General features: G+C 42.4%; 1 protein-coding gene across 1 annotated transcript; it reads left to right on the top strand.

Moving 5' to 3' along the window:
- The first annotated feature begins 163 nt into the window (after nucleotides 1–163).
- Nucleotides 164–27,595, top strand: LOC309585242 (fructose-1,6-bisphosphatase isozyme 2). Its single transcript, XM_082301861.1, has 7 exons — nucleotides 164–451; nucleotides 3,117–3,279; nucleotides 4,220–4,312; nucleotides 9,743–9,883; nucleotides 17,423–17,560; nucleotides 23,559–23,678; nucleotides 26,810–27,595. Exons 1-7 carry the CDS (start codon nucleotides 279–281, stop codon nucleotides 27,002–27,004), a joined length of 1,023 nt encoding a protein of 340 aa, XP_082157987.1. The 5' UTR covers nucleotides 164–278; the 3' UTR covers nucleotides 27,005–27,595.
- The last annotated feature ends 341 nt before the right edge of the window (nucleotides 27,596–27,936 follow it).

Genomic DNA, 27,936 nt, shown 5'->3' with positions numbered 1-27,936 from the left:
ACAGGGCTAATTTCAGTGCTAATTACTAGATGAGCGGTAGTTGCTCAGCTGTAGTCCTGTCTCAGGCTCCTTTCCTGCATCCCACTGGACCCATGGAGCCAGCCTGGTGTAGTTATTCTGAGCACCCAATCACGTGGTCTCAGAAACATCTTAATAAATTCTGACCAGCAACACAGCCAACAGCTTCACCTCAAAATAAAACAGCTACTCAGGATCTCAACACAGCAAGAAAGCATCTTGTCCAGCCAAGAGGATAGGAGCTCTGGTACCCAGCAAAAATGACCGACAAAAGCCCATTCGAAACAGATATGCTGACACTCACGCGATTTGTTATGGAGAAGGGACGCCGCGTGAAAGGAGCGACAGGGGAGCTGACACAGCTGCTCAACTCCATGCTGACTGCCATAAAGGCCATTTCTGCTGCAGTCAGAAAGGCAGGCCTTGCCCACATGTGAGTCCTACCTTGTGCTACAGGGAGGAAGAGGAGGTAGAAAGACAGCTACTTGCATAGCAAGGCTGGGGAGTGGGCAGGGGTTCATAAATACCTTGGAAGTGCCTTTTTTAAGCTGAGTGAGGTCAGAGCCTGGATTATCAAGAGTGGGAAGCAGGAGAGCTCTCTTTCTGGAGCATTTTAATACTGGGCACAAGATAGACATTTAAACTAACTGCTCTTCTGTAGTATTTTACTCTAAAAATATGAGTCAGAACAGAACTTCAATGCACTGCTCATGTTGTTAGCTCTTGTACTTGTTGATACTGATCTATTTTTAAATCTACTGTGAATTTGCTGAAAATCACTCCATGATATTTTTGATGCAGAATATCTCACTGTGATATTTTCTGCTAGCATCCAAGCCCTCTGCTGAACTGTGCAAATCAGGGCTTGGCTTATTTTGGGAAGCTGATTTTCTGCCTGTCTTCTGTATAAGCAATGCTCTAAAGCAACAGCCCTGCGAGAAGCTCCATACGCTGCTGTACCTGGGTCAATTTCTCTTTCTTTCCTCAAGCAGTATCCCTCAATCAGGGTTACAGGCAGGGGGTCTCAAAAGGCCCCCTGTATGAAAAACAAACATAACAATTTGGCCTCTAGTGCTTTTGCAGATTGAGTAAAATATGGCCTTAGCAAAGCCTGGAATGTACTGAGCTGTTCCACACAGAGAAGTGCAATAGGCATCAGTCTAAGTCTTTCAGACTAGGTGATCTATCTGAAGGAGTTCAGAGATATGGAATGCCCTAATAAAATTGTGCATTTAAAATAGAAAGTTCTTTATATGTATTGAAAGATATGTTTCTGAACATGCCTGAGTATGTACTTATACCTGCATGCATGAAAGAGACCAGGAATACCTCTGTGAAAAAAAGTCAACATTTATTATTTGTTCTGAGATTTGGGGCTTTTTTTCCTCACACAGAAACACCAAAATGTGTGACACTAGGGTTGGGGGAATTTTTGTGCTTCTGTTGATTATTTGGCCCAAGTCCTCAATCATCTTTGCAAATCATGAATTCAGTGTCTCAGAACTATTGCCCTCACTTTACAGGCACGGACCATAGTGTGTAGAGAGGACATGAGACATACTCAAAGTTAACCACAGTAGCAGGCTCCTATGCCCTTACTGTCAAACTATGCTTTGTCTCTGTGCTTACGACGTGAAACTGAGCTATTTTGCCTCCGTGACTTACAAGAACAGTTTTTCTTACATAATTTTTATCTTTTAATAGGCAATCTCCGAAACAGTAACAGCAGAGAAACAATTTGTTTCCTCCAATAGAGGAGGAATAACCATATATCCTTCCTCCCCTTCAGAAAAAAACAAAACCATCGATTACATTAAGGAGCAAGTGTTTAATTCTAAAAACAAAAAGCTTCAGATGTTGACTAAGAAATAGCTGAAGTATCCGAATACACAAATGAGTAACTTGCACCGATCAAATCACTGCAACTAACCATGAAATTTCAGGAATTCTCATGGTAAACTTTCAACCACTGTGAAAGTGGCTTGCATCCATCTGCATTTGTGCAGTGAAAGAGCTCTTATTTTTCTACCCCCTCCAAATAGGAGGCTGTGAAGTGTCTTCTTTAATGTTAAAGCAGTAAGCATGAATTTTTAACAAATTTTCAATTCAAAAGTGGAGGGGAACTTCTTCCAAGTCATAGACCTGACCTGGGATTGTGCCTGACAACAAACTAACTGGAGAAGAGGTACTTACCACTCCCTGAAAATCACAGTCCTTTTCAAAATCTTAAACTTGGCACTCAAAAATAGAATGTCCCAAACACACAATAGTTCTGAAACCACAGGCAGCTTTGGGCTTTGAGTAAGACAAAAGACCTACTCCACTCCCAGCTAAGGCCTGCGACTGACCAACATCATCCTAGGGACTAATTACTTGCCTCTTTCTCCTCCTTTCTCCACCCCCTCCCCCCCCCCTCCCGCTACTATACTATGTCAATGTCATTAGCATACCTCTAAAACCAGGATAGGGAAAGGAAGCATCATCCTAACTCAGCGGAGGATCACCGAACAAAACAAACCTTGATCCTGAGATACAGTTCCATATGGCAAATTCCCTGGGGATGTCTTTGAAGTCCTGATTTGGGGTTGGCTGGGGACTGAGTGAATGTGGGTTAAAGGACCATCACAGAGCTCTCAGCAGCCGGTGTCAGAAAATAATGCAGATGCTCACTGCATTTTCTGCTTCCTTGAAACTGCAGCCAGCTGCTTCATGGAACTGCTAGGGAAGCCTGGCACTTAGCACCTGGGCTGTAGGCTCTGCTTCTGGCCTGGAGAACATCCACACAGGACCAAAAGGACACAGGTAAAGCCCCAAAATTTTACCATTGTCCTTTCTCTTTCTCATGCATGCTTTTATTTTCTAGCAGCAGCAAGAATCTTATAATGCACCTTAGCTACAGCTAAGACTCTTATAAGACTCTTGCTGCTGCTAGAAAATAAAAGCATGCATGAGAAAGAGAAAGGACAATGGTAAAATTTTGGGGCTTTACCTGTAGGAAGATAAGAGGAAGGAACCACCTTGACTTGTTGGGGTTTTTTAACTAAAAGCCTGTAATGTTGGCCTCCTTCAGGTTGCTTGACGATTTTACTGTTCTATAGGTTTGGTATAGCTGGCACTGTGAATGTGACGGGTGATGAGGTGAAGAAGCTGGATGTATTATCCAACTCCCTGGTGATTAATATGCTCCAGTCCTCCTACAGCACCTGCGTCCTGGTCACAGAGGAGAACAAGGAGGCCATCATCATCCCGAAAGACAAGAGGGTCTGTGCCTTAGGGCGGGGGGGAGGGGGGTGGAGGGTGGGGGTTGTGGGCTCAGGCAGCAGCAGGTGGCACTCTTGCTTCAAGTATGAAACCTGGCCCTGGCCCCCAAACCCAACCCTTCCCAAGGGAATTCAGAAAATTTGCACCATTTCTGCGCTGTTTTCATTACTAACTGTAGTGCATGGCACGATTTCAACAGCTAAAAGAGACGTGGAGAGTAAAATTATTATTAAAGTTTTGTGAAGGGAGGAGAATAATTATTTTTAAGCTTGTTAACACATCCCAAATCCCAGGTGTAAGTGTACTATTACATTCCCTGACCACCGGTGCAATGGTTTTGGATTACATTAGTATTTAGCAAGATAAAATGAGATGAGAGGCTGGCAGAGCTGAGTTTTATGTTACATGTCCAAAGGAAACACCTGACTGCTTCATCAGGCTTCCCCCAGGAGGGGATCCTATTACAGCGAGTTGCTGTTCACGCTGATGTAACCCTGCCCTTTCCTGAAGATTTTTTCTTTCTGCCTTCTTACTCTCAAACCTTACAACACAGCGAAATCCTTTCATGCGCAGCAAAAAGTAGCAAAACTGAACAAATTTATTCGGGGGAGAAAGATACTTCCTTCCAGAATGAGTCACTCCTTTCGCTTTTAAACTGCGCTGCTTTTCTTGCACTGCTTGGCAGCAGAGGACTGCTCCTCTGTCATCTATTTGTACTGTCTAAGCAGAAACATGTCCTCTCCAATTTCTCTGGCAGGCCCTTGGGGGTCGGTGCTGTGCTGCAGGGCCAGCTGGGTCACCAGTGCAGCCTCCTCTGACGAGACATAGCAGGCATGCTTGGAGGGCTAAATGCAGACACAAAAACATGTTTTCAAGTAAAAGGAAATAATAATGCAAAACAACACATTATGTAATGCTTCCCTTGCCACTTCTCTTTTAGGGTAAATATGTGGTGTGCTTTGACCCCCTTGATGGTTCGTCCAATATAGACTGCTTGGCACCAATAGGAACAATATTTGCTATCTACAAAAAGGTAAGAGGATGGGCAAGTCACAAATGGCACGATTCACTTGGTGAAAGCAAAATATCTTGCCTAGTTTCTTTCCTAGGTCCCTTAGGTGTCTCTGGGAAAAACGTAGCCTCAGAAAGAGTAGACAAACACTTGGTATTCACGTGTGCTAAAACGCTGTCTGAATTCACAGGAAGGGGACAGCCAGCCCCATGCAATTGTTAGGTGGCAGCACTTCCCTCCTCCGCACACAAAGGCACTTAGCTACAACCATCTCACCCGCAGGGCAGCTGGTTAGCTCCGTCAGCGATGCTTGGCTCAGTGTTACGGTGCCTCTTGGACACGCACTGCGAGGGGCTGGCGGCCCTGGACCGTGCCGTGGTCAGCAGCGCGGTGGCCTCGCAGCGCCAGCTGCTGTGCCTGTCCTGGATGGGGGCTCACAAGCATGGTGACGATGGAGGCTGAAGGAAGGCGATCACCTTCATTCATCGGTAGCATGTCTGCTCCCATGGGGCTGCACGGAACAGCAGCTACGCAGTCAATTACAAATGCTAGTAGTTACAGTCATGCCAAGTCTTGTGATTTGTTTGCTAATCTCCCAGCAGTTGGTGTTTTTTCCGAAGCCTGAGCTCGCGGTCATATGACTGCGGGAGACCCTCAGCCATTGCTATTGTGAAATAACTGTTTACACTGCTTGTGACTTCAAAAAAGTCTTTGCAGATTCAGATGTTACACTTCAAACAAATGAAGACATGTTTATAAAGTCTCTCTCGCCTCTTTGCTCATAATTTTCAGCTGGCTAGTCCTTGGTTTTTACATCTTGTAGGTAATACAATAGTCATCACTGTTGAGAATATGCATCTACTAGTGAATCAAATAGTTATGGCACAATCTCAAGAGGGTCGTGGCACAAGCCAAGTCCTGGAATTTGGCTGTCCACAGTTAATGGTTAGTGCAAAACCATACCATAGATGCAGTACAGGCCAGACAACACTGAGATGGTGCCTGGGTATGATTTTGGAAAAAGCATCCCTGGGGCTACCTCCGGTACCATGGAGTATCTTGCTTTTTGCAGGGAAAAGAGTTTATTTGTGTTAATGAAATCCAGGAAATGTGTTCTTATGTTAAGCAAAGGGACTGCCACCCTTTTCATTTATCTCTCCAAAGATACCCTAAATGACAACATCAGCTCCCAGTATTTGCAGTAGGCAATAGCTTCATTGTCCAACATTCTTAAAGGTAGTAAGAACCATCTTACAAATACTAAACATCATCTTTCTCTTTAGAAATGCTGTGTTAACTTAGTCTGTGTTAACTTACAGTTAACTGTGTAACTATAAAGGCAAGTGCTCAGTGTGATTAATATAGCTTAGAAGATTGAAATACCAATTAGATTTCTCTGCCATCTTTTACTTACCTATAATATGTATGAAGACTACGGACTGCCCAGGATTCTGCTTCAGAATAAGAACATTTTCCAGATTTCCAAATGCTCAAGATTTCAAATAATTTTCTGATCCTTTCACAGTTGTTGTATTGTATATTAACATATTTGTTATAAACAGTTTCTAATTTACCAGTTTCCATGTGGGTAGACACCTTTCAGAGCTTCATAGAAATAAAATTACATTGCTTTGTACAAATAGTTCAGATCTAAATGAAAATGCTGCTGTTAGAATGAAACAGCATTTGTCAATTAAAAGATCAACTTTACAAGAAAATTTTCATTTTTCTCTGGAAAGTTAGAAACAATGTTGAATTTACAGGCTTTCACTTAAAGAGCACTTTCCATTAAAATGCTAATTACAAAGTACAAGTTAATTAATGTACCTTCCTCTCAGCACAGTATCATAGCAACACTATTACATTTAAACACTACTAATTTCAAATCCTTTGAAATTATTGAATAAGTGCTTTATTGGCTGTTACTAAAGGGCAGTGTGAAAGAATGAAAGTGAGATATTTATTCCAGTGGATAAGTATCAATTAAGAAAGAAGACATAATTTCATCAATTTAAAGTTCATTAACAACACTTTTGAAAAGGTAGACCAATTGTGATTCCAAAGGATGAACCGTAGCACCGACCAATTCTGAGATGAGCGCATGACTAATTTTCTCACCATGTCTCACCTTAGCTTCATTTCCAAAGGCACACTCTTCAGACCAGAAACATTTGGCTTATTTTAGAAAAAAAAAGTTACAGATAATAAGCACCCTTATAGAAAGGCCAGACTTGGACATTATATTTCAGTCCTGAAAACAGTTGTCTGATGGCTCCCAATCCAAAGCCTCCACCATGGTGGGAGGGACCATTTCCTCATGTTGGAAAAGCACCGTATCAGTTTCTTAGTGAAAGCCGTGAGGAAATGAATACTGTCTCAGGTTTATTTCATTTTCCACCTGGCCTCTGATTTCTGAAACAAGGGTGGTGCTGTTGAAAATCAGAAACACCAGGAAAGTGGGGCTGAGGGAGGAGCCTGGCAGAATCAGCAGAGGATCGGACCTCGACAGCTGCTGCCGCTGAGGAGCTGTCAGTTGCCAAAGCATCAGGATGTGGTGACAATAAATATTTTTTGCTTGGGTTCTTCCTGGGTTTTCATTCCACTCAGCTGAACCTACATCTCTTAATTTGTATTGCACAAATATGCTATGAAACTATCTTGCTTTGTTTCACTCTGGTTTTAGTTTGTAACTTTGCCCAATGCCTCTGATGTGTTTTATTTGCTACCCTTCATTGTCAGGAAGACAATGGCCTCCCCTGCACATGGTCCTTCACAGAGAAGGTGTAAGAATTCAGTATAAACACAAAGGATACTCATGAAACACGTAATACAAATGGAGACCTGGAAATCAAGTCATTTTAGTGCTGCTCGCAGTGGTAATGAGAATTCCCTCATGATCGATGGCAGGCAAATCACACACACAAAAAATTTCAAACTCAGATATCACCTGAGGGTACCCCTGTAGCCAAACTCTGGAACTCTTGTTTCATCTGCTTCACGCCAGTAATGGATTACAGTGGCAGAGTCACTACAACTCATTATTTGCAGTCCATCTGCATATTTTATTGCATTGCACGAAGGTATTTCACTACCACCATCATATTCAAAATATAATGGACAGGAGATCCATCTGTGCACCAGAAAGAAGAGAAAATAGCAATTGTCAGAGTGTACTGGCCAGCTTAATTCCCTGGTTTGTGTAATAGTACATGGTACTTGGCAGGACAAAACTCTTGCAGTACTAACATTGAAGTATCAGCTGATCTGTAGCTTTTTCACATTCTAACTAGGTCTGCAAAACGTTTGTTTCAAACTGAGCTTTTCTCCTTCTTTTTGGAAGCTAGCTCTTGGAAACACAGTTGTGAACAAGGATGAAAAAACAAGTGAATTAGGCCCAGCTGCCTATACCTTGAGGGAGGAGTTCCTCTTTTTTTTTTCAGAATAGTCAACATGTATATAGTTTCTCAGCCATATTAACATAGAAAGTGCATTTAATAGGACTGAAAAGCTCATCTCAGAAAAAAATATATTTAAAACCAGTATATTTATAACCAGAAGTTACATATATTGTGTACACACTGTATACTAGAAAACAAACCACTTTGCTCTATTTATACAACGCTGTTTTCTTTGATGAGAAGAGCATACAAAAGGCTATGACAACTATAATATGTTTGAAACTGTGTAAATACATGTTTAATTCTGCATTTGATGTTGCAAGTAATTAGTCTGCTATAGACAACCATTGCTTTTGGTGGTGAGATGCATGTGCCATAGGGATGTAATTTTGAAAGAGATGATGCTATGTAGGCCATAATAGTTGGTATTGTAAGGATTGTTTCGCCAAGTATTGGCTACTATTGATCAATATTCAAAGCTCTGAAATATGCAAACAAAAGCTTAAACTACTCTTCCTTCATTATCTGCATTATAACCTCTCAGAATAAGAAGCTTGACATAATTTCAAGGGACTGACTACCACATATATTTGTACATGCTATATTTCAGCTCCCATAAAGAGCTGGCTGTCAACTGGATTTTTTATTTCCGCAGGAGAACTTGGCAAAATAATAATAATAATAATAAAATTTTGAGCAAAATACACTTTAAAACTGTAAGTGAAGAAACAAAAGTAACAAAGTCTTTCAGCTGAAAATAAAAACATTTTGATGTGAAATTACTGTCTTCATGTACCAAGAAAGGTGTCATTTTGGTGTCCCACATCTCAGTTTTCCTCAGGGTGTTGGCATACAACGATGAATGGGATCACCTTGCTAGGACCCTCATGGGCAAATATTTTATTTTCTACACAAGAGAGTCTTCATGCATCTTTACATTTTTTTAACCAAATGTTTAGGGCTAGACCTGCTCTTTCTATTTAGCTGCTACTCAATCTAAATAAGCCCTTGCAGTCACTGAGAAACTGTCTGAGTTTGGAATAATAAAATACTAAGCCATAGACTGAAGAAAGAGAGGGTTTCTCATTTCGATTCCTCATGGGCTACCGTCAAAACATCCACACAAGACCCACCACAACTGGTGAACTTTTAAATAAACATTGATATCAAAAAACCCTCCCCATTTTGTAGTTGCAGGAGGTGAAGGCTGGAACCAGCCTTTCCAAGTATGGTTGGCTGTCGTCCTTCTTTAGCCCACCAGACAAACTCTTGTAAGCCGTGGCTGAGGCACACCCCTTGGGCTGGCTGGAAATATTTGCACCATGGCTGCTTGGGCTACTGTTGTTCCATGATAACCAAAGTGCCAAATCAAAATATGAATGTCAGCAATTGATTTAAAGCATGAAGTAAAATGCCCCTGAATGTTCTGTGTAGAGTTATATATGCATACCTGCACACGTGCACACTTTACATCATCAAATGCATGTTATTTTGTATATAATATGATGAACATGTGTATATAATACATGAACATTTATATCCCTTCAGTTATGCGTCTCTTCACTCAGCAGAGACCAAGGCACAAACTCAGTTCCATCATGATGTGCCTTATACCCTTTTATTCTGTACTATGGAAGCATTTTGTCTGTAATGTCAGTCACAGCATTTATCTCTCAGTTATTCCCTCTGAGGGGTGTCAGTGTGATAGGTTATGTTACATTTACAGAAAATTAGTACCTCTGCTCTGTCTCAGATTTCTGATGATTCTTAATTAATAGTCTGGGCTGTAATGCTAAGGAATCAGCTTTGTGTCAGGTATCATATTGATTGCGTGACTTGTATAAAATAACAAACTCTCAGCGTCCTGTCCCAGCATGTACATGTACCAGTACCAAACTTGCCCTTAATGAGTGGGAACAATCTCTGTTTTGGTTGTTGCAAAGGCCTGCACAGACAGAAAAAGGAAATCTGTCACACATTGTTATTGAAATGTTATTTTTATTGTTCATTATCAGAATTTAACCTTTGGTCCAATGGTAATATTTCCTCACAGGAAACAGACGATGAGCCCTCTGAAAAAGATGCTTTACAGCCTGGACGCAATATTGTTGCTGCAGGCTATGCCCTGTATGGTAGTGCTACGCTGGTTGCCCTCTCCACAGGCCAAGGAGTGGACTGCTTCATGCTCGATCCGGTACAGTAGTGGTGTTAATCACATTGACACTATCTTTTAGAGCTTCCTGTGCTTGGTTTTACTTGTTTTTGTTAATCCTTGTCTCTATAATCTGTCCACTTTATGCACTTCTTTTTTCCATGTCCTGGAGCAGCCCAACTTCTCTTTACAAGTATTTAATAATACATGAGCATGTTGATTGCAATACCTTCTTGGTTTTCTTCTACTCAATAGAAGAGAAATTAAGTTAAACTCTTTGGGTTTGAAACCCTCTTCCTTCAAACCAACACATCAGAAAATTTAATCTGTACAGCGTCTTTGTCTTCACTTAAAGGAACCTGTGTTTATTTTATTCTTGATTTTTCTGTCTAAAGAAGAACATCAGCATGTTCACTGTTTAGCCTGAGGCAAGGACCATTTTTTTGATAGCTCATGCCTGGTGATGTTTCATTTCCTGAGTGCAGTACAGTTGTATGGCTGTCACCTAATGTGCATACCCAAAAATTTGCAAAAGCACGATAATGCCTGTACAACTGAACATGTGCCACTCTTCAGTGCCCAGGAACACAATGAGTGTGTACTAGTTTGAAAACAAACTAGTGGGAGACACCAAGTCAGAATAACAATTTAATAGGGAAATAAAAGGAGGGGGAAAGAAAAAAACAATAAAAGCGGATAACACTGGGTTAAACTGACAGAGTTAAGATACAACCTGGCACCCTGTTAGTCAGGGTGGTGGTGGCAGTCTGGTAGAATGGTGGCTGCAGTCCTCCCGAAGTGGCGATCCTGTAGGAAAAAGAAGGGTCTGCTCCTCCTCAGAAGGTCCAGTGGTGGCTGTGTAGCTCCTGTCCTCTGGAAATCCAGTGGAAAGGCCTCCTCTCTGGTGTTCAGCCTCAGCTTATATCCACGATGGGATGCTTGGTTCCTCCCTCTGGGTGGAGCATCTCACAATGGGGTAATGAATCATGAGGCCAAGTGTTGATTAGGCTCATTAACAGATGATAGTCCAGAGGGAGTTATCTCTGAGTCATGCAGCAGGACAATGATGGGCCATTAACAGCAAGACAGTCTGGGGGGAGAAGGCAAGGAAACACTGCCCCACCTGATTTCAACGGCTGATGGGGATGGTAACAGAATACACTGCAACCCAGGACATTATCCACCCCTTATTCTATTACCATCTGCATCATCCCAAATCAATACCTTCTTTAAACTCTACACACACATACATATATATATATATATATATATATATATACAATGAAACCCTACGCACCGTTCTCACCTAAGATTAGGTCTCCTTGTGGTACACAATGGGTTTCTCCATCTTTTTGCATTACCCACCAAGTGCAACCAGGTCCTTGAGCAAAGACAATCCCACAGATGGGTTTGCCTTTGCCTGAGGTGGGATTAATCCAAACAGTCTTTCCTAAAATACCCCTCAGGTGTACCGCAGGGACTCTATCTCCATCCACTGTGTGCAAGGGTTCAGACTCGGCGGGACCAGCTCGATTGATGGACCCTCGGGTATTGACCATCCAGGTGGCCTTTGCTAAGTTCACTTCCCAATTTTTGAAGGTCCCCCCACCAAGTGCCTTTAGGGTGGTTTTAAGTAGTCCATTGCAGCGTTCAACTTTTCCAGCAGCTGGTGCATGATAAGGAATATGATATATCCATTCAATACCGTGTTCTCTGGCCCAGGCGTTGATGAGGCTGTTCTTAAAATGAGTCCCGTTGTCCGACTCGATCCTGTCAGGGGTGCCATGTCTCCACAGGACTTGCTTTTCCAGGCCCAGAATGGCGTTCCGGGCTGTAGCATGAGGCACAGGGTAGGTCTCCAGCCATCCAGTTGTCGCTTCAACCATGGTCAACACGTAGCGCTTGCCTTGGCGGGTTTGGGGAAGGGTGATGTAATCAATCTGCCAGGCTTCCCCATACCTGTACCTGTATCGTCCACCGTACCACAGAGGCTTCACCCGCTTGGCCTGTTTGATTGCAGCACAGGTCTCACAACTGTGGATGACCTGTGAGATGCTGTCCATGGAAAGGTCCACCCCTCGGTCACGGGCCCATCGGTATGTTGCATCTCTCCCCTGATGACCAGAGGCATCATGGGCCCAATGAGCTAGGAATAATTCTCCCTTGTGCTGCCAGTCCAGATCCACCTGTGATACTTTCACCTTGGCAGCTCGGTCCACCTGCTCGTTGTTGCGATGCTCTTCATTAGCCCGACTCTTGGGTACGTGCGCATCCACGTGTCGAACCTTCACGGTCAGCTTCTCTACTCGGGCGGCGATGTCCTGCCAAATCTCAGCGGCCCAGATGGGTTTCCCTCTGCGCTGCCAGTTGGCCTTTCTCCAGCGATCCAGCCATCCCCACAGAGCATTAGCTACCATCCATGAGTCGGTGTAGAGATAGAGCCTCGGCCACTTCTCTCGTTCAGCAATATCCAAAGCCAGCTGGATGGCTTTAAGCTCTGCAACCTGACTCGATCCACCTTGTCCCTCAGTAGCTTGTGCAACTCGTCGTGTGGGGCTCCATACTGCAGCTTTCCACTTTCGGTTAGCGCCTACAATTCGGCAGGAACCATCAGTGAAGAGGGCATAACGTCTTTCAGTCTCTGGTAGCTCATTATATAGTGGGGCTTCCTCAGCACGGGTCACTTGCTCTTCTTCTTCTTCAGAAGATAATCCAAAAGTCTCACCTTCAGGCCAGTTTGTTATAATTTCTAGAATCCCAGGGCGATTCGGGTTTCCAATACGGGCACGCTGTGTGATGAGGGCGATCCATTTGCTCCATGTGGTGTCGGTGGCGTGATGCGTGGAAGGAACCTTTCCCTTGAACATCCAACCCAGCACCGGTAGTCGGGGTGCCAGAAGCAACTGTGCTTCAGTGCTGATTACCTCAGAGGCAGCCTGGACTCCTTCATAGGCTGCCAAGATTTCCTTTTCTGTGGGAGTGTAGTTGGCTTCAGACCCTCTGTAGCTTCGGCTCCAGAATCCCAGTGGTCGGCCACGAGTCTCACCAGGCACCTTCTGCCAGAGGCTCCAGGACAGACCATTGTTCCCGGCTGCAGAGTAGAGCACGTTCTTCACCTCTGGTCCTGTTCTGACTGGGCCAAGGGCTACCGCATGAGCGATTTCCTGTTTGATCTGGGCGAAGGCTTGCTGCTGTTCAGGGCCCCAGTGGAAATAATTCTTCTTGCGGGTAACCAGGTAGAGAGGGCTCACGATCTGGCTGTACTCAGGAATGTGCATCCTCCAGAAACCTATGGCGCCTAGGAAAGCTTGTGTTTCCTTCTTGCTGGTCGGTGGAGACATCGCAGTGATCTTATTGATGACCCCGGTGGGAATCTGACGTCGTCCATCTTGCCACTTTACTCCCAGGAACTGGATCTCTTGAGCAGGTCCCTTGACTTTGCTCCTTTTGATGGCAAAGCCAGCTTCCAGGAGAGTCTGGATGATTTTCTCTCCTTTCTCAAACACTTCCTTTGCTGTGTTTCCCCACACAATGATGTCATCGATGTATTGCAGATGTTCTGGAGCCTCACCCTTTTCCAATGCAGTCTGGATCAGTCCGTGGCAAATGGTGGGACTGTGCTTCCATCCCTGGGGCAGTCGATTCCAGGTGTATTGCACACCCTTCCAGGTAAAAGAAAACTGGGGCCTGCATTCTGCTGCCAAAGGAATGGAGAAGAAGGCATTGGCAATGTCAATAGTAGAGTACCACTTTGCTGCTTTGGACTCCAGCTCGTACTGAAGTTCCAACATGTCCGGCACAGCGGCGCTCAATGGTGGCGTGACCTCATTCAGGCCACGGTAGTCCACCGTCAGCCTCCATTCTCCACTGGACTTACGCACTGGCCATATAGGGCTGTTGAAAGGTGAATGGGCCTTGCTGACCACCCCTTGGCTCTCCAGTTTGCGAATCATCTCATGGATGGGAACCACAGAGTCTCTGTCAGTGCGGTATTGCCTACGGTGCACTGTTGCTGTGGCGATTGGCACCTGTTGTTCTTCAACTCTTAGCAGTCCCACGGCAGAGGGGTCATCTGAGAGGCCAGGCAATGTACTCAGTTGTCTGATATCTTCTGTCTCCACAGCAGCTATCCCAAAAGCCCAACGATGTCCTTTTGGGTCCTTGAAATATCCATTTCTGAGATAGTCTATGCCGAGAATTCACGGGGCCTCTGGGCCAGTGACGATGGGGTGTTTCTGCCACTCGTTCCCAGTTAAACTCACTTCAGCTTCCAGTACAGTCAGCTGCTGGGATCCTCCTGTCACCCCAGAAATAGAAATGGGTTCTGCTCCCACATACCTTGATGGCATCAGAGTACATTGAGCGCCGGTGTCAACCAAAGCCGTGTATTTTTGTGGGTCAGATGTGCCAGGCCATCGGATCCACACAGTCCAAAACACCCGATTATCCCTTTCCTCTACCTGGCTAGAGGCAGGGCCCCTCTATTCCTGATCATGGTACATGTTGCTGCCTTCCGGTGAATATGCTCCTGAGGTCCCTTCCAGAGGATCGGTCATGTTATCATTCCTATACTGTCTGGAGTTCTGTGTGCGAGAGACCGGAGCAATATTGACTCTAGATGCGCTTCTTGTGGTAGTTGCCCCTCTTTTTAGTTCACGTACCCTGGCTGCTAAGGAGGAGGTGGGTTTTCCATGCCACTTAGTCATGTCTTCTCCATGTTCCTGAAGGAAAAACCAGAGATTACCTCGTGGGGTGTATCCTGTCTCCCTGGTTGGGGGATGCCAGCTCCTAATGGCAGAGACTCTTGTTGGTTCTGGTGGGATGTGGTAAATCTCTTCCTTAAGTTCCTTTTTCAGTTTCTGATGGCCTTCTTCGATCAAGCTCCGGACTTGCTCAGCCAGCCTTGTTTCCACGGATGAGACATGGGTGCGAAACGGGGCTGTGACGGTGTCCTCGTAAATCCTCAGTTTGTTCACCAAGACACCCACCCTGTCCTCACCTTCCCTCCATTGCAGCGTTGCCAGGTAATGGGAGTACATCTCTGGTCCAAGGCGTGCGAACCTCAACCACATCTGTGACGTGCACTGGACACCATCTGGGCTCTTAGGAAATCTCTCATCTTCTGAGAAAATGATCTCCAGCACAGCCAATTCCCTCAGGCACCGGATACTTGTTCCATTGTGCTCCATTTCCCTTGGTGCACCTGGAGGTCTTCTTTACAAAGATACCTGTCCCTTACACTTGTAAGCAGTCGCCGCCAGAGGCTGAGAGTTTCTTGGGTTCTCCTGATCCCCTGGTCAATGACCACATCCCGGGACAGAGATCCCAGCTGCCTGGCCTCACTTCCGTCCAGAATGGTGTCATTGGCTGCAGCGTCCCAGATGCGGAGCAGCCAGGTCAGGATAGACTCGTTCGTCTGGCGGGTGAATTCCCTCCGCAGGTCACGCAGCTCACCCAGGGATAGCGACCGAGTGATGATCTCTGGCTCTGCCTCTTCTGCTGGGTGCGAAGGTCCTGCTGCATCCTCGTCAGTCACAATGCGGGCTGATTTGCTTTTTGATTTCTTCTTCTGAACGGGGGCAACTGCAATCGGTTTAGGCTGTTCTGGTTCAGTAACAGTTTGTGTGGAGATGCTGACAGCGCCTTTGGTTTTTCCTCCTCTGCGTCAGTCTGCTTAGACATGGATGCTGCAGTCTTGCGTCTGGGTTCTTTCTCCTCTGTGACAGTCTGAGTAGGGATGGATGCTGTCACTATGCTTTTGGTTCCTTTCTTCTTTGCGACAATCTGTGTAGACATTGTGCTTGTTGCTCGGCTCTTTTTTTTCCTCTCATCCTGAGGATGCTGTGCCATAGCTCTGATCCTAAGCATGGTGTACACAGTGCAGGTCATAGAGAAAAAAGAGAAGAGAACTGACAAGAAGATTATGCCATCCTTAACATCCACAGGGAACTCAATATTTTCAAAAACTGCTGTGTCCGGTCTGAAAGGCTGGAAAAAAGCATTCTTTAATCCTCCCCCCAGGGGCTGGGTATGATTGTTGAAGCCCCAGATGTAGCAGCCTAAAGTAGGACAAGCAGATAAAGTTGAGTATATATTCCGAATTATGTTCATTGTCTCGGAGGTTATCATGCAGTAGGCATAATAGACTAATAAAGCAAATTTTATACCATACCCTGGTCTACACAGGAGCATTGCAATCGGCAGATAGCTCCCCATGTGCGGAAAAATATAGAGAGCTAGGTACAAGACCCATGTAAGAATGTTGAACATCACAGTGAGTAGGTGGCTTCTACAATACAAAATTGTAATTCTGACTTTTCTCAGCAGCCAGCCCCACACTGGGCGCCAAATTATGTACTAGTTTGAAAACAAACCAGTGGGAGGCACCAAGTCAGAATAACAATTTAATAGGGAAATAAAAGGAGGGGGAAAGAAAAAAACAATAAAAGCGGATAACACTGGGTTAAACTGACAGAGTTAAGATACAACCTGGCACCCTGTTAGTCAGGGTGGTGGTGGCAGTCTGGTAGAATGGTGGCTGCAGTCCTCCCGAAGTGACGATCCTGTAGGAAAAAGAAGGGTCTGCTCCTCCTCAGAAGGTCCAGTGGTGGCTGTGTAGCTCCTGTCCTCTGGAAATCCAGTGGAAAGGCCTCCTCTCTGGTGTTCAGCCTCAGCTTATATCCACGATGGGATGCTTGGTTCCTCCCTCTGGGTGGAGCATCTCACAATGGGGTAATGAATCATGAGGCCAAGTGTTGATTAGGCTCATTAACAGATGATAGTCCAGAGGGAGTTATCTATGAGTCATGGGGCAGGACAATGATGGGCCATTAACAGCAAGATAGTCTGGGGGGAGGAGGCAAGGAAACACTGCCCCACCTGATTTCAACGGCTGATGGGGATGGTAATAGAATACACCGCAACCCCAGGACAGAGTGTTACTGTGGGAATGTAGGAGGATCATTCATTTGTAAAACCAGAATTAGATGTGGGCAATTACATAGGAGTTTTGTTTCTTATGTTGTTTTGTTTTGGTTTTTTTTTAATAAAAGGGTGAATTATTACCAAAACTTCTTGTAACCTTTGTAAATAGTCTCATTCCTAGTGTGAAGAACTGGGGGATGAACTGCTTTGGTTGAGACAGAGAAAGAGAAGGTAGAAATTGAAATCAAACTGCAGACAGCAACACATGAGGGTAGCTGACCACATTCACTTTAAGATATTTAGACAAGCCAGGCAAGAAGGGTTCAAAAATTAGAAGACAGCGTCATTTATTAATTGGAATCTTATGATTTGTGGACAGAGGTTCATTATCCATCTGCTATCAGGGCTGATTCATGTTCTTTTGATACTCTATACCAATTCAGTTTTGTTTATAGTACCAATGTGACAAGTTTTCATTAATTTAATGCAAATTCTCTGCTTTTGTCTCTTTTGAAATACTGTGAGGTTATACACCAGACTGGTGCTGAAAGGATCAAGCTGTGCTAGCATTTCTGCCATCTCTAGTGTGACAACTGTTACGGAAAGTCAACAAAATTTTCTGCTGCTTGCTAATATCTCATTTATCCTGTCCTGCAGGGTCTTGGTGAATTTATTTTGGTGGACAGAGATGTTAAAATCAAGAAGAAGGGGAAAGTATACAGTCTCAATGAAGGTTATGCAAAGTATTTTGATCCTGCAATGACAGAATATTTGCAAAAGAAGAAATTCCCTGAGGTAAGAAAATATTAGCACTGTACCCAATGTACCATGCACTGGCTAGCACTGCATTCCATGCAGTCCTGGCTGATGGAAAAGTATTTGAAGGTCTTTCTGAGTTCAGACCCATGTAACCCTTTTATACCATCAGGTCCATTTTAGATATGCATCTAATGGAGCTTTTTATTTGGCATCCTGACATCTTTTATAACTTAGACTTCGGTAAATAAAATCGTATCTTGTTTGTGTGAAGGGAAATGTGCTGAAGAGCCAGATCTTTCAACAAAGATCTGGAACTGTGCATACCAAATTTGGGGATACCCTCATTTTTTAGCTTTATCTGAATATGCAGTTCAGTCATACGTGCAGCTGGGCATTTAGAGCTAGATTCCATGTGCTGCTCAGAAGGTGCTTGCTGGAATCTGGGTAGCATCACCTTCACCTTCCTGTATCTGCTTGTATCTGAAAATGTAGTATCATTCTTACATGGTCTACTTGCATCATATGGAGCATGAACCAACCTATAGGCTGGGGAGAAAACCCAAACACATGATGTGAGGCACAATTTCACTATATTTGGTTGTTAAAAGAGGGACATCCCATGTCTGATGAACTTCCTTGGAGAAATACAATTTTGTATGGCCTCTTATCAATGCTGGGAGGACAGAACAGAAGCTCTCAATGTGGAAAGCTGGAAGCTATATGAAGAGTAATTCATAATGAAATATTGTGATGTGGATCAACCCACGACTTAATTTGGTCAGGAAACTGGTTTATAAACTCTTCCTATTAAAAAAAATCAGATTATTTTTAAGCTATTAGTTGTCATATGTTGTCATGTATTTGTAATATGGTTTGTGTTAAAACCTCAGGGTGCTGTACAAGGGAAATATAATGAGTAATCATTTAAACTATAGTCCCATGATAAGCTCCTCCTTTTGAGCTAAACAACCTGGATTTACTCCATCAGCTATAGCTGCAAGACTACTGACTGAATATCAAACCCCCTTTTTCATGTTACCCAGATTGTAACTACAAAGAGTGTCACATCACAGCATTCTTAATATATTAACTTTGAATATTTGAGGTTATTTTGAGACTTCAAAGTCTGCATTCATTTCAGCTGTGAGAGAAGCAGAAGCCCAGGACACAACTTTCATACTTCCTGAAACCTAGTCCAAGGGAAGGACATCTGTGCTTCTCATTCTGCTCATGTTATAATAGGCTATGTATTCAGTATAATGCACTAAGACTGGACTTATTAATTTGTGGTTTTGCAAAGCACCAGTGTTACTTAAAGTAAAACTCTTAAATGCATCAGCCCCATCTGAGGAGATTTCAAACTCAGTGGAAAGACCAGGCAGAAGTATTTCACCACAGGATCAGTGAGGACAGCTGTATCATGTGACTTACTAAATCTTTAATTTAGGACATACCGGAAAAAACTCGTTTGGAAACACTATTTTATCTCAAATCTGTGCATTTGATGAAAACCTATTGAAATTGTTGGTCTAATGCAACAGAAGTTGGCAGATATTTTTGTTGCAGCACAGAAGTACATGGGTTATTTGGGGCAGGGGAAATCTCCTTAGTTGTACTGAACAAGCACATTTTTTGCTGCTCTGAGATGTACAATTGTCTGCATGAGAGGGGCTGAGGCATAAATGTTATGGCCACGAAGCACAAGGCAGTGCTCTGCCCATCTGAAGCTTGTTATGAATCTGAGTTTCAGAAACAGCATAACTCAGTTCCTTGATTTGGAAAGGACATTTTATTTGCATTGTGGGGAGGACTAGACAGAAAAGGTGCTACCATTCCCATGTAGCATGAAACATGCTTTCTGGCCTCATCTGCAAACCTAACCAGCTACAGCCACTTGGGTGATGTTCCTACTTTCCTTACAGGAGCCAGGTGGAGTTTTCACAGCTTTGGTCTCTGTCCCCTTCTCTCCAGCGTGCAGAAGGATAGTGAGGATGTCTGCTGGATATCCCCTGCCTGTGACTTGAGGAGGAACTGACATGTGGGCATCAGGGAACACCTTCTTATTCAGGCAGATCATCCACCCTGTATTCTTCTGGCCACTAGAAGCCAAGAGACTAGGCATCAATTTTAGCTATTTGTCACTTTCTTGCATTTTTCTTCCTTTGATCTTACCTGTATTAACTCATTTCTGTGATTCTTGGTCAACATGCTGTTCAGATGACTCTGACATTGCCACAAAAAACTAAACAGTTAAAAATAAAACAGGAAAACAAAAGTAGAATATTGTCCACAACACATCCTATGTTCTGTATCATTGTCATCGGCAACGAAACACTAAAAATCAACTATTTATGAGTAAAAGAGAGATTTCCCTTTACTGTCTAACATCAGTGTCTCAGATCAGACAGTTTGGACTACAAAGCTGCATTGACCCTCAAAGTTTCTTGTGGATCACCATTTACCTAAGGCATCAATTCTGAATAAAAAGCACTAGAGAAATGCTGGTGTCGTGCAGGTCAGACCTAAGCCTCCTAGTATTATCATGAAGTGAGTAATGTATGTCTAACCACATCTCTTCTGGTATGAGAGTAAAGCTAACTTTTTATTAAGCATGACAAAATCATGCTGCTGCTTAACCAGTTTGAAGACCAAATTTCTGTTTGCAAATTTGCCTGTAATGCAATGTGTTTACTCCAGTCTGCAATGCTTAATGGGCACTGCTGGGCCAGAAACTGTCTCTGCACAGATTTTACTATAACTCCTCCCCAAAAGGGGTTCTTCCTCCCATAATGGCTGCAAGGCCCTAGTTTCTCTCTGGCACTGGTTCACCCATGGAAGAATTTGGAAACACCCTTTGGACATTATCACACTTTGCTATGACAGCTATTTTTATCTTTGCTTCCTACAGTCAGGCACAAGAGAAGCTGAGTCCCATCACAGTTTGCTGATGATGGGACCTATGCACTTGAGACTCCCAGGCTAAGGATTTGTCTCAGCAGTATCATTAAAAACTTGCTATCAACAGCGCATTTCACTAGGCAGCATTCTTCTGTCAACTAGCCAAGCTGTGTCTGAGTGACACAAAAAAGCTAGTAAAACCACTACACTTTTGTCACCGCATCTCTATGTGGAGTAAGGGATGCAAGGTGTTGCTGTTGTGGTCTTCAGAAAAGATTTCTTGCCCCCTGCCTCTCCTAGTCATCATATTTATGTAAGAAAAACCTGGTCTTGTGCTGCTGTGGAAGAACAGGGCTGCCAGAAATCAGTAGAATAAAGAAATTAAAAATTGACTTCTATCAGAATGTGAAGAAAAAAATTACAGGACTTATCTGTTATGAATAATTTTTGATCATTTGCATCAAGCAAAAAAAAAGCAGCAGAAGGGGTAAAATGAAGAGTAGCCACCTGTCTACTCAAACACCATGGACGCTGACCAAGGGAACATGAAGGTTCCCCAACTCTTTCTTTGGCATTGACTGAACAATCAGAAGGACTTATTGAACAAACACAGAGTGCGGCATTACTGAGAACTTGGGATGTACCTGTCTAGCATTCATGCTCTGTCATGCTGTTTGAGAAGAAAGACTGGGCAATACGCCAACATGCATACAATACCTATTAACTTCCTCATCTGTAAAAAAAATGCATGAGCAACAAAACTGGAGAAACAAGAAATAACATTTCACTAACTAAAAGGAGTATTTATTCTTCCCATGCAGACAGCTGTACGCTAAAGGAAGTAAAAATTTTATTTCAGTATGTGGTTCAAGTGACAACCTTATCAAAATGGAGGAGTTTATCTTCTGTATTTTTCTCAGCAGATTCCCAGCACTGTGTCCATAGCAGGTGGATATCTATCTGGGTAAGAAGCAACTAAAATTGTCAGTGGCATCTCATCAGTTTGGAATATCCTGAGTTGGAAGGGAATCCACAAAGCATCCTTCACATAACACTGTCCATGTACACACAAATTATGTAAATAATCTGCATGTGAATAGGAAACCTAGCACATTCCAAACCTGTCAGACGATGTGCACACAGGTGGCTCAGCTGTGCAGCTTGTGGTCAGTATATTTTATACTTGTGGTTTGCAGATGTCTTATTTGATAATGTCATTGAAGCAATCCTTAGCAGTCTGGTTCAGGGGCTGCTTGTTGATATGTTACGGCTTTTCTTAGTGTTCAACAAACTTTTCTTAAGACTCAGTTCATTACCTTTTGAAATCACAAAAGAAAGTTCTTCCTTTGCTTGTATTTTTAAAGGTAATTTGAGACTATAATTACATCTTTCCCAGAGGTTAACTGAAAACTTACCTTTGTTTCTCTTTAATACCTCTTAAGGTGTTTGGTTTTTCCTGATGTCAGATTTTCACTTTGCAAAGTCACAAGTACAAACAACTGTGAGATGGAGAAGCTATCATTTGAAGCCTAAACATGCAATTATTTGAGCATAAGCCACAAAAAACAAGGGAGCAAATACTTAAAAGCTTTGTTCACTTGTGCTTGCAATCAGTAGGACCAGATTTAAACAAAACTAAATGTAAACGCTCTAGTCTGTGTCTTATCCATCACGTCTTTCATAGTTTGCATTGTTTTCTTCTGAATTTTTGATAGTTCTCCTAACGCATACAACAAGAGTCATGAACAAGGGTTATTACATAGCCTGGAATTGGGCTCTTTTCAATTTTATTATCAGCTATATCAAATATCCAAGTCTTATCTTTAGCAGCATAGGAATTAACTTCCTAATGTTCTGTTCCTTTATAATATGTAATTTCATGAGAATCTTTTCCCATTTTAAAAGAGAGTACTTATCAAAACTTCACACTTGCACTGAACAATTTGAAAAAGTGATCTCAAAATAGAATTATGTTTTTCTTTATTTTCTTTCCAATTTTTCCCCCAGCCAACCTTATGATTTTACTGGGAAAGGTGACTAACTTGTGGTATCTGAAGGTCCTGGAGCTGGCATTGCTGAACAAGTTCTCTATGTATTTTTCTGGATGTAGTATCAGTACAGAATGAGCTTTGCAGAAAGTGCTAAGATCTTTCATTAGAAAACTGATCCACATGGAAAAAAATATGCCGAGATCTTTTCAGACTTTTATCACTGTAATACAAAACCATATATGTGTATTAAATGTGCACAAAGTTCAGTCTCTAGTAGTGTTCCGGGAAGATGAAAATTCCTCCCCAGCTTTATTGAAAGCAGAATGAGAGATATGAAAAGACCAGCAGAATTCTTCTCTTAAAAAGCTTTCCTTCAGTTTACATCTGTATTTTGTATCTCCCCTTCATAAAAGTATGGGGACATGTCATTCCATTTCTTGAGCGGAGCTTATTTTGTCTACTGTATCTACTTCTGTTTGTTCAAGACACCTTGCTTGTCTTCTATATTTTCTACCTAACCATTTTTATATGGCCAGCAGACCTGAGACTAACATGAATACTTCCTTGATTACTCTTGCTAAAATGACCTCTCCTTCAACTACATCAATTTCTAAGCTGAGAGCAAGGAGAATTACATTCATGAATAAATCACTATCTCCCAAATTAAGGGGCAGAATGAATGCTATGACCAATTTCACCACTTGACAAATAAGCTAAGAGGTAAAAGTTGGAGTCCTCTTGGAACCATCTGGACATGTAGTGGGGTGACATCCCTCCTCATGCTCAGGCTTAGGAATCAGTGAAAGATCAAAAATCAAATTACTTCCTTGTTCTGATAAGGTGAAGAAGTTTTCAGTCCCTTGGTTTTTCACAGGCTGGGGTTTGATTCCAAATTGTTCACTCAAATGACAGACACTCTGGTTTGCATACTGTGAATGAAGCTCTTCAAAACACTTATTTTTGAAGCCTGTAGACGATCACATCTTACAAAAGACTAAGCTTAGGACTGATTTCAGTATTTGCAGTATCCATAAGCAGCCATTGATTTAAGCAGCTTTGGTTCCTGTTTCATACCAAAATTACATTTTTGCATGCTACTATCTGTCTAGCCTGGTAAATATAATGCTTTACTCTATGTTTTTCAGGATGGCAGTTCCCCATATGGTGCCCGGTATGTGGGGTCCATGGTAGCTGATGTTCATCGTACATTGATGTACGGTGGGATTTTCATGTATCCTGCTAATCAGAAGAGTCCTAAAGGAAAGGTATATTATTGAATTCTTTTCTAGTGAACTTAGCCAACCTAACACCTCTAGTATTACCAGAGCAGTAGTTTAGCTAAATAAAGAAATAATAAGTTTCTACTGTGGAAAAAATTATTAATGAAAATGATAGTGCAATCGAATTTAGGAAAGAAATTTGGGCAATTGCTAATTTAGGCCAGAAATCTTCCTGTGTGCTTTTATATTATGAACTACTCAAACAGTTTTCACCACAACGAAGGTTAATTAATTTTCTAAAGATAATATTTCAGTACCATAGAAACCCATTGAGACACCTGTGCATAGCTGGTGGATACCACACGGACCCAGGGAGGACCTCTGCACTTTAAACTGACAACAAGAGTTATCCCACCAGCCGATGGGATACGCTGAGCCCCAGAAAGGGTTTTGTCCAATGCTAGAAAAACAAGTTTTCCTACGTTATGTTTCCAAAGGGCAATGAGCTTATATGACCAGCTCTGCAAACTCGGGCTTCTGCCACCTGGTCAGAAAAGGTGATTACAGTGGAAGGTGGGCTTCATGCATGCTGAGATCAGTATTTTGGGAAAATATGACTTCCCATGTGGACATCTGTACAGAATGCACCATGACAATGCAGTGCAGTGCAGTGCAGTGCAATGAAGTCAGTCTTTGAAACTGACCATTGTCAACCTCAACTTCTCTCCTGTATCTCCTGTGATATCCTTATCATCAGCTTTCTAAACAAGTATCTTTTAAGAGACCTAGTCACACAGCTTATCTGTGGACCAACAGTAAACTACAGGTCATCCTTAGGAAATTATTGGCTCAAGTATATAATTATTGGCTCAGTACATAATAGATTGGACATGGTGTTCTGACTGCAACACCACATCCTTTCCTGATCTACACCATACTTAAAACCTTCTACTTAAATGCTTTTGCATCCATGCCTGGTATGTGGAGGAATCTGCCCCATCTCCCACACTGGTGTCAGAATATCCTGATGTCTACAGTCTCTAGGGAAAGAGGACTACTGGTTCCATCGTGGTGAGCTTGTATTTACCAAAATACCAGCAGATTCAAATGGTCCTCAAAGCAAAAACAGGAAAAGAATTCCCTTCAGCATACACAACAAAAAATATCTGCATGTTTGTCCAAGCAAAAGTTACTTAAATTCTTGAATCAGCATCCCAGGGAAAAAAAACCAAAAACCCCTCACTAAATGATGTGGATCTGTTTGTACATGAGAGAAAGAGACCAAAAAGGAATTTGCTGTGTGTGAAAAAAGTGGGTGTGCTGACTGGCCTCTTCGAATTAAACTTTTTGCTTTGAAATCTGTATTAAACCATTGTTGAAAAGAGAGAATGAGAAACAGCACAAAAGAACAAAGGAACAAAGTACATAACTTCATAGAAATAAAGGCTTCCACAGGAGGTGGCCCACATTTATTATTGGATTGCTCTAGCTTGCACAGCCATAGTAAAGAGAGTAATGGAAGAAGAAAAACATGCTATAATTACAAATAAAAGTTTTCTTTCCTTCTCAGAGTGCAGGTGTATATAGTTGTTTTCACATATATCTTTTCTTGTTGGAGAAATAATGCTCTTGTGGCAAGTGTCCCTTGTGGCATGTCCCCTGAAGGACAGTCTACGCACTTGGTTAGAGAGCTGAAAGGAATCAAATGTCAATGGAATTATCAAAAGTCTTTGGAGCAAATACAAATGACATGCAGGTAGGCCCTAACATACGCAGCTCCTTCTTTAAGTTTAAGAAGTAAAACTAAATGCTCAGTAAACACTACAACAAACAAATCCTCTTTTCAAATTATATATTTTGAATAACATTTTTTATAAACTTAAGACTTATAGTTCTCTATTAGGTGAAAAATGTTAAACCTATCTGAAGACAGAGCCCATCTGAAGATCCCTGAGTGCAATTGCACTGCTACCTGAAGAAAAACTGCATTCCTCAAGTTGCATAGTCACAGCTTAGCAACAAGAAACTTGAAATGTGGTTCCATGGTGATACCACTGCTGTTTGCTGGCTCATGATCTTCCAGATTTGGGCCAACCAACAGGAAGAAGAGTGAAAGGTATTGGTCCTATGTTGCCTGTGAGATGGAGTCCTTGTACCAGAAGTAGCATTTCAGTAGGCTTTAAAGATAAGGAAGAAGGTAATATGGTGCTATTTAAGTTTGTGGTATATCATGGCTTTATTACAGTGTGCTAAAGGCACGATGGGTAGTGAAGTACTGTGTTCAATCCGTTTCTCTGTCTCTATATACAGTAGCATTCTGTTACACTTCCTTCTCCCCAGAAAGCATTCCCTCTTTTGCACATGTAAAGAGTCTGTTAAACAAAATATGTGCTAATATTGTTGTATGTGAGCACTTCAGAGATAAACCCACAGAAATAATGTCTGCTCAGAACTGACCAGCTATCATTGGTGTTCATTTAAACACAGAAACTTTTGGTATATGCCCTAAATAAGTTTGCATTCCACCAGAACACACTCACACCAAGAGGTAACATTTTAAAAAAATGTAAACAGGTATCAGGGTCCAAATCAAAAGGGAAAATTTGCTTTTAATAGATAACTGCAGCTCCTTCTGAAGCAACTGTCTGGATAAGTTCAGGCCAGTGATATCTATCTAGATTTCTGAAGAGAAGCAATAAAATCCTGAAATTTGAAACTGGGAGCATCAAGTTTCAAACTCCAAAGTATCCTGACTAAACTTAACATGATTATGCCAAGCTCTGAGTTAGCACATAAAAGCTCCGTATGAGAAGATATTTTGGCTTTTCTTTCCCAGTACTGTTAGCTTAGCTGGCTTAACTGTTTTGCTGATGTCTGTGGGACACCCACTTTGACATTTTTGACAAAATACAGCTTCACTGGTACTGCATATCAGCTTGGAAATAATAGTGGTGATGTCTGGATGTATGGTCAGTGCACTGCTCCTCTGAACAGAAGGCTTTAGGGAAGGTGAGAAGAAGAGAGGGAAGGAGGGGCTCACGGAGAGACATTGCTTCTTGGGTCAATTGAAGTTTGGGACAAAATTTTCCAAAATCACTAAAGGAAAGCTAGCTTTTGGCAAGTCCTTTGATATAATTTCCCCCAAAGGCAATCATGTGTTTCCTTGTTCTTTCTAGCTCCGACTTCTCTATGAATGCAACCCTATGGCTTTCATCATCGAGCAGGCAGGTGGGATGGCAACTACAGGGACTGAAGCAGTGTTGGATGTGAAACCTGAGAATATTCACCAGAGAGTTCCTCTTATACTTGGCTCTCCAGACGATGTGCAAGAATACCTTGCGTGTGTACAGAAGCACCAGAAGAGCAGCTAAAGGCTTTCCACATCAGACCTTGCTTGTCCATTTTCAGTCTCCAGGAAAAGCTTTACCTTTCAAAATGGTGGATTCTAGCAATTACCACCAATTTCTCAGTGAAAGTCCCACTTTACAAGAACAAGAAAAATAATGAGATTTCATTTCTCCTTGCAGGCAAGTGTAAAAACCCTTCAATTGTGATTTATGCAGGGCAAGTGCAGAGACAGAGCCATGATTTCCAAACAGAAACTACTTACTTTATATAATACTAACAAAAGAAAGTAAATTGTGTCAGTATCCCCATTTGATCTGAGGCTTTATATCTGACATCACATGGATGGCATTGTTTGCGACAGGATTTCCACATCAGTATTTGCAATACCATTATCTGGATTTTCTGTCAGAGGCTTTCTTACAGATGCTTTTTATCTTGACAGCCCTAAGAAGAGCAGAAGTCTCATGCTGTCTGAAACAGTATTTTTAAACTGTGAATTATATATGTTTTGGGTAATTAATAGAGACGAAAAGGCTGCAGCGTTGCCAGGGTATTTAATTTCTCATAAGAACAGGAAATATCGTGTATTATTTACACACAGCTTTCAACACCACAACTTACAATAAACCATTGCTATGGATGTGACACCAAATCATGCCTGTTCTGCTGATCCATTGTCCTCTGCAACAGAAGAGGGTACAAAGGCATTGTTATACCTCCATTTTCTCTTACTTTGAAAGGTTCTTATTTCAGATTGATGCTTGCTCTTCTACATACGTTATATTGCCATTCCTAGTCACTGTGGTGTCCTGTCCTCAAGTGGAAGGGAACACTCAAGTTTTAGAGGCTTGTCATCAAAGGGAGCAACTAAAGTTAGACAGTCAGCAGAAGCTTACAAAGTTTCATTAGTAAATTCCACACTTGGCATGAGAATTGGTACAAAATAGCTACTGAT

This window comes from Coloeus monedula, assembly GCF_965178545.1.
Source record: "Coloeus monedula genome assembly, chromosome: Z".
NCBI classification, from domain to species: domain Eukaryota; kingdom Metazoa; phylum Chordata; class Aves; order Passeriformes; family Corvidae; genus Coloeus; species Coloeus monedula.
Note: the sequence above shows the minus strand (reverse complement) of the source record. Positions and strands in the feature narration are given on the sequence as shown.

Coding starts and splice junctions, on each gene's coding strand:
- LOC309585242 (XM_082301861.1), top strand. CDS start 279: ATGACCGACAAAAGCCCATTCGAAACAGATATGCTGACACTCACGCGA. Junction 452..3,116: donor AAGGCAGGCCTTGCCCACAT/GTGAGTCCTACC, acceptor ACTGTTCTATAG/GTTTGGTATAGCTGGCACTG. Junction 3,280..4,219: donor TCATCCCGAAAGACAAGAGG/GTCTGTGCCTTA, acceptor CTTCTCTTTTAG/GGTAAATATGTGGTGTGCTT.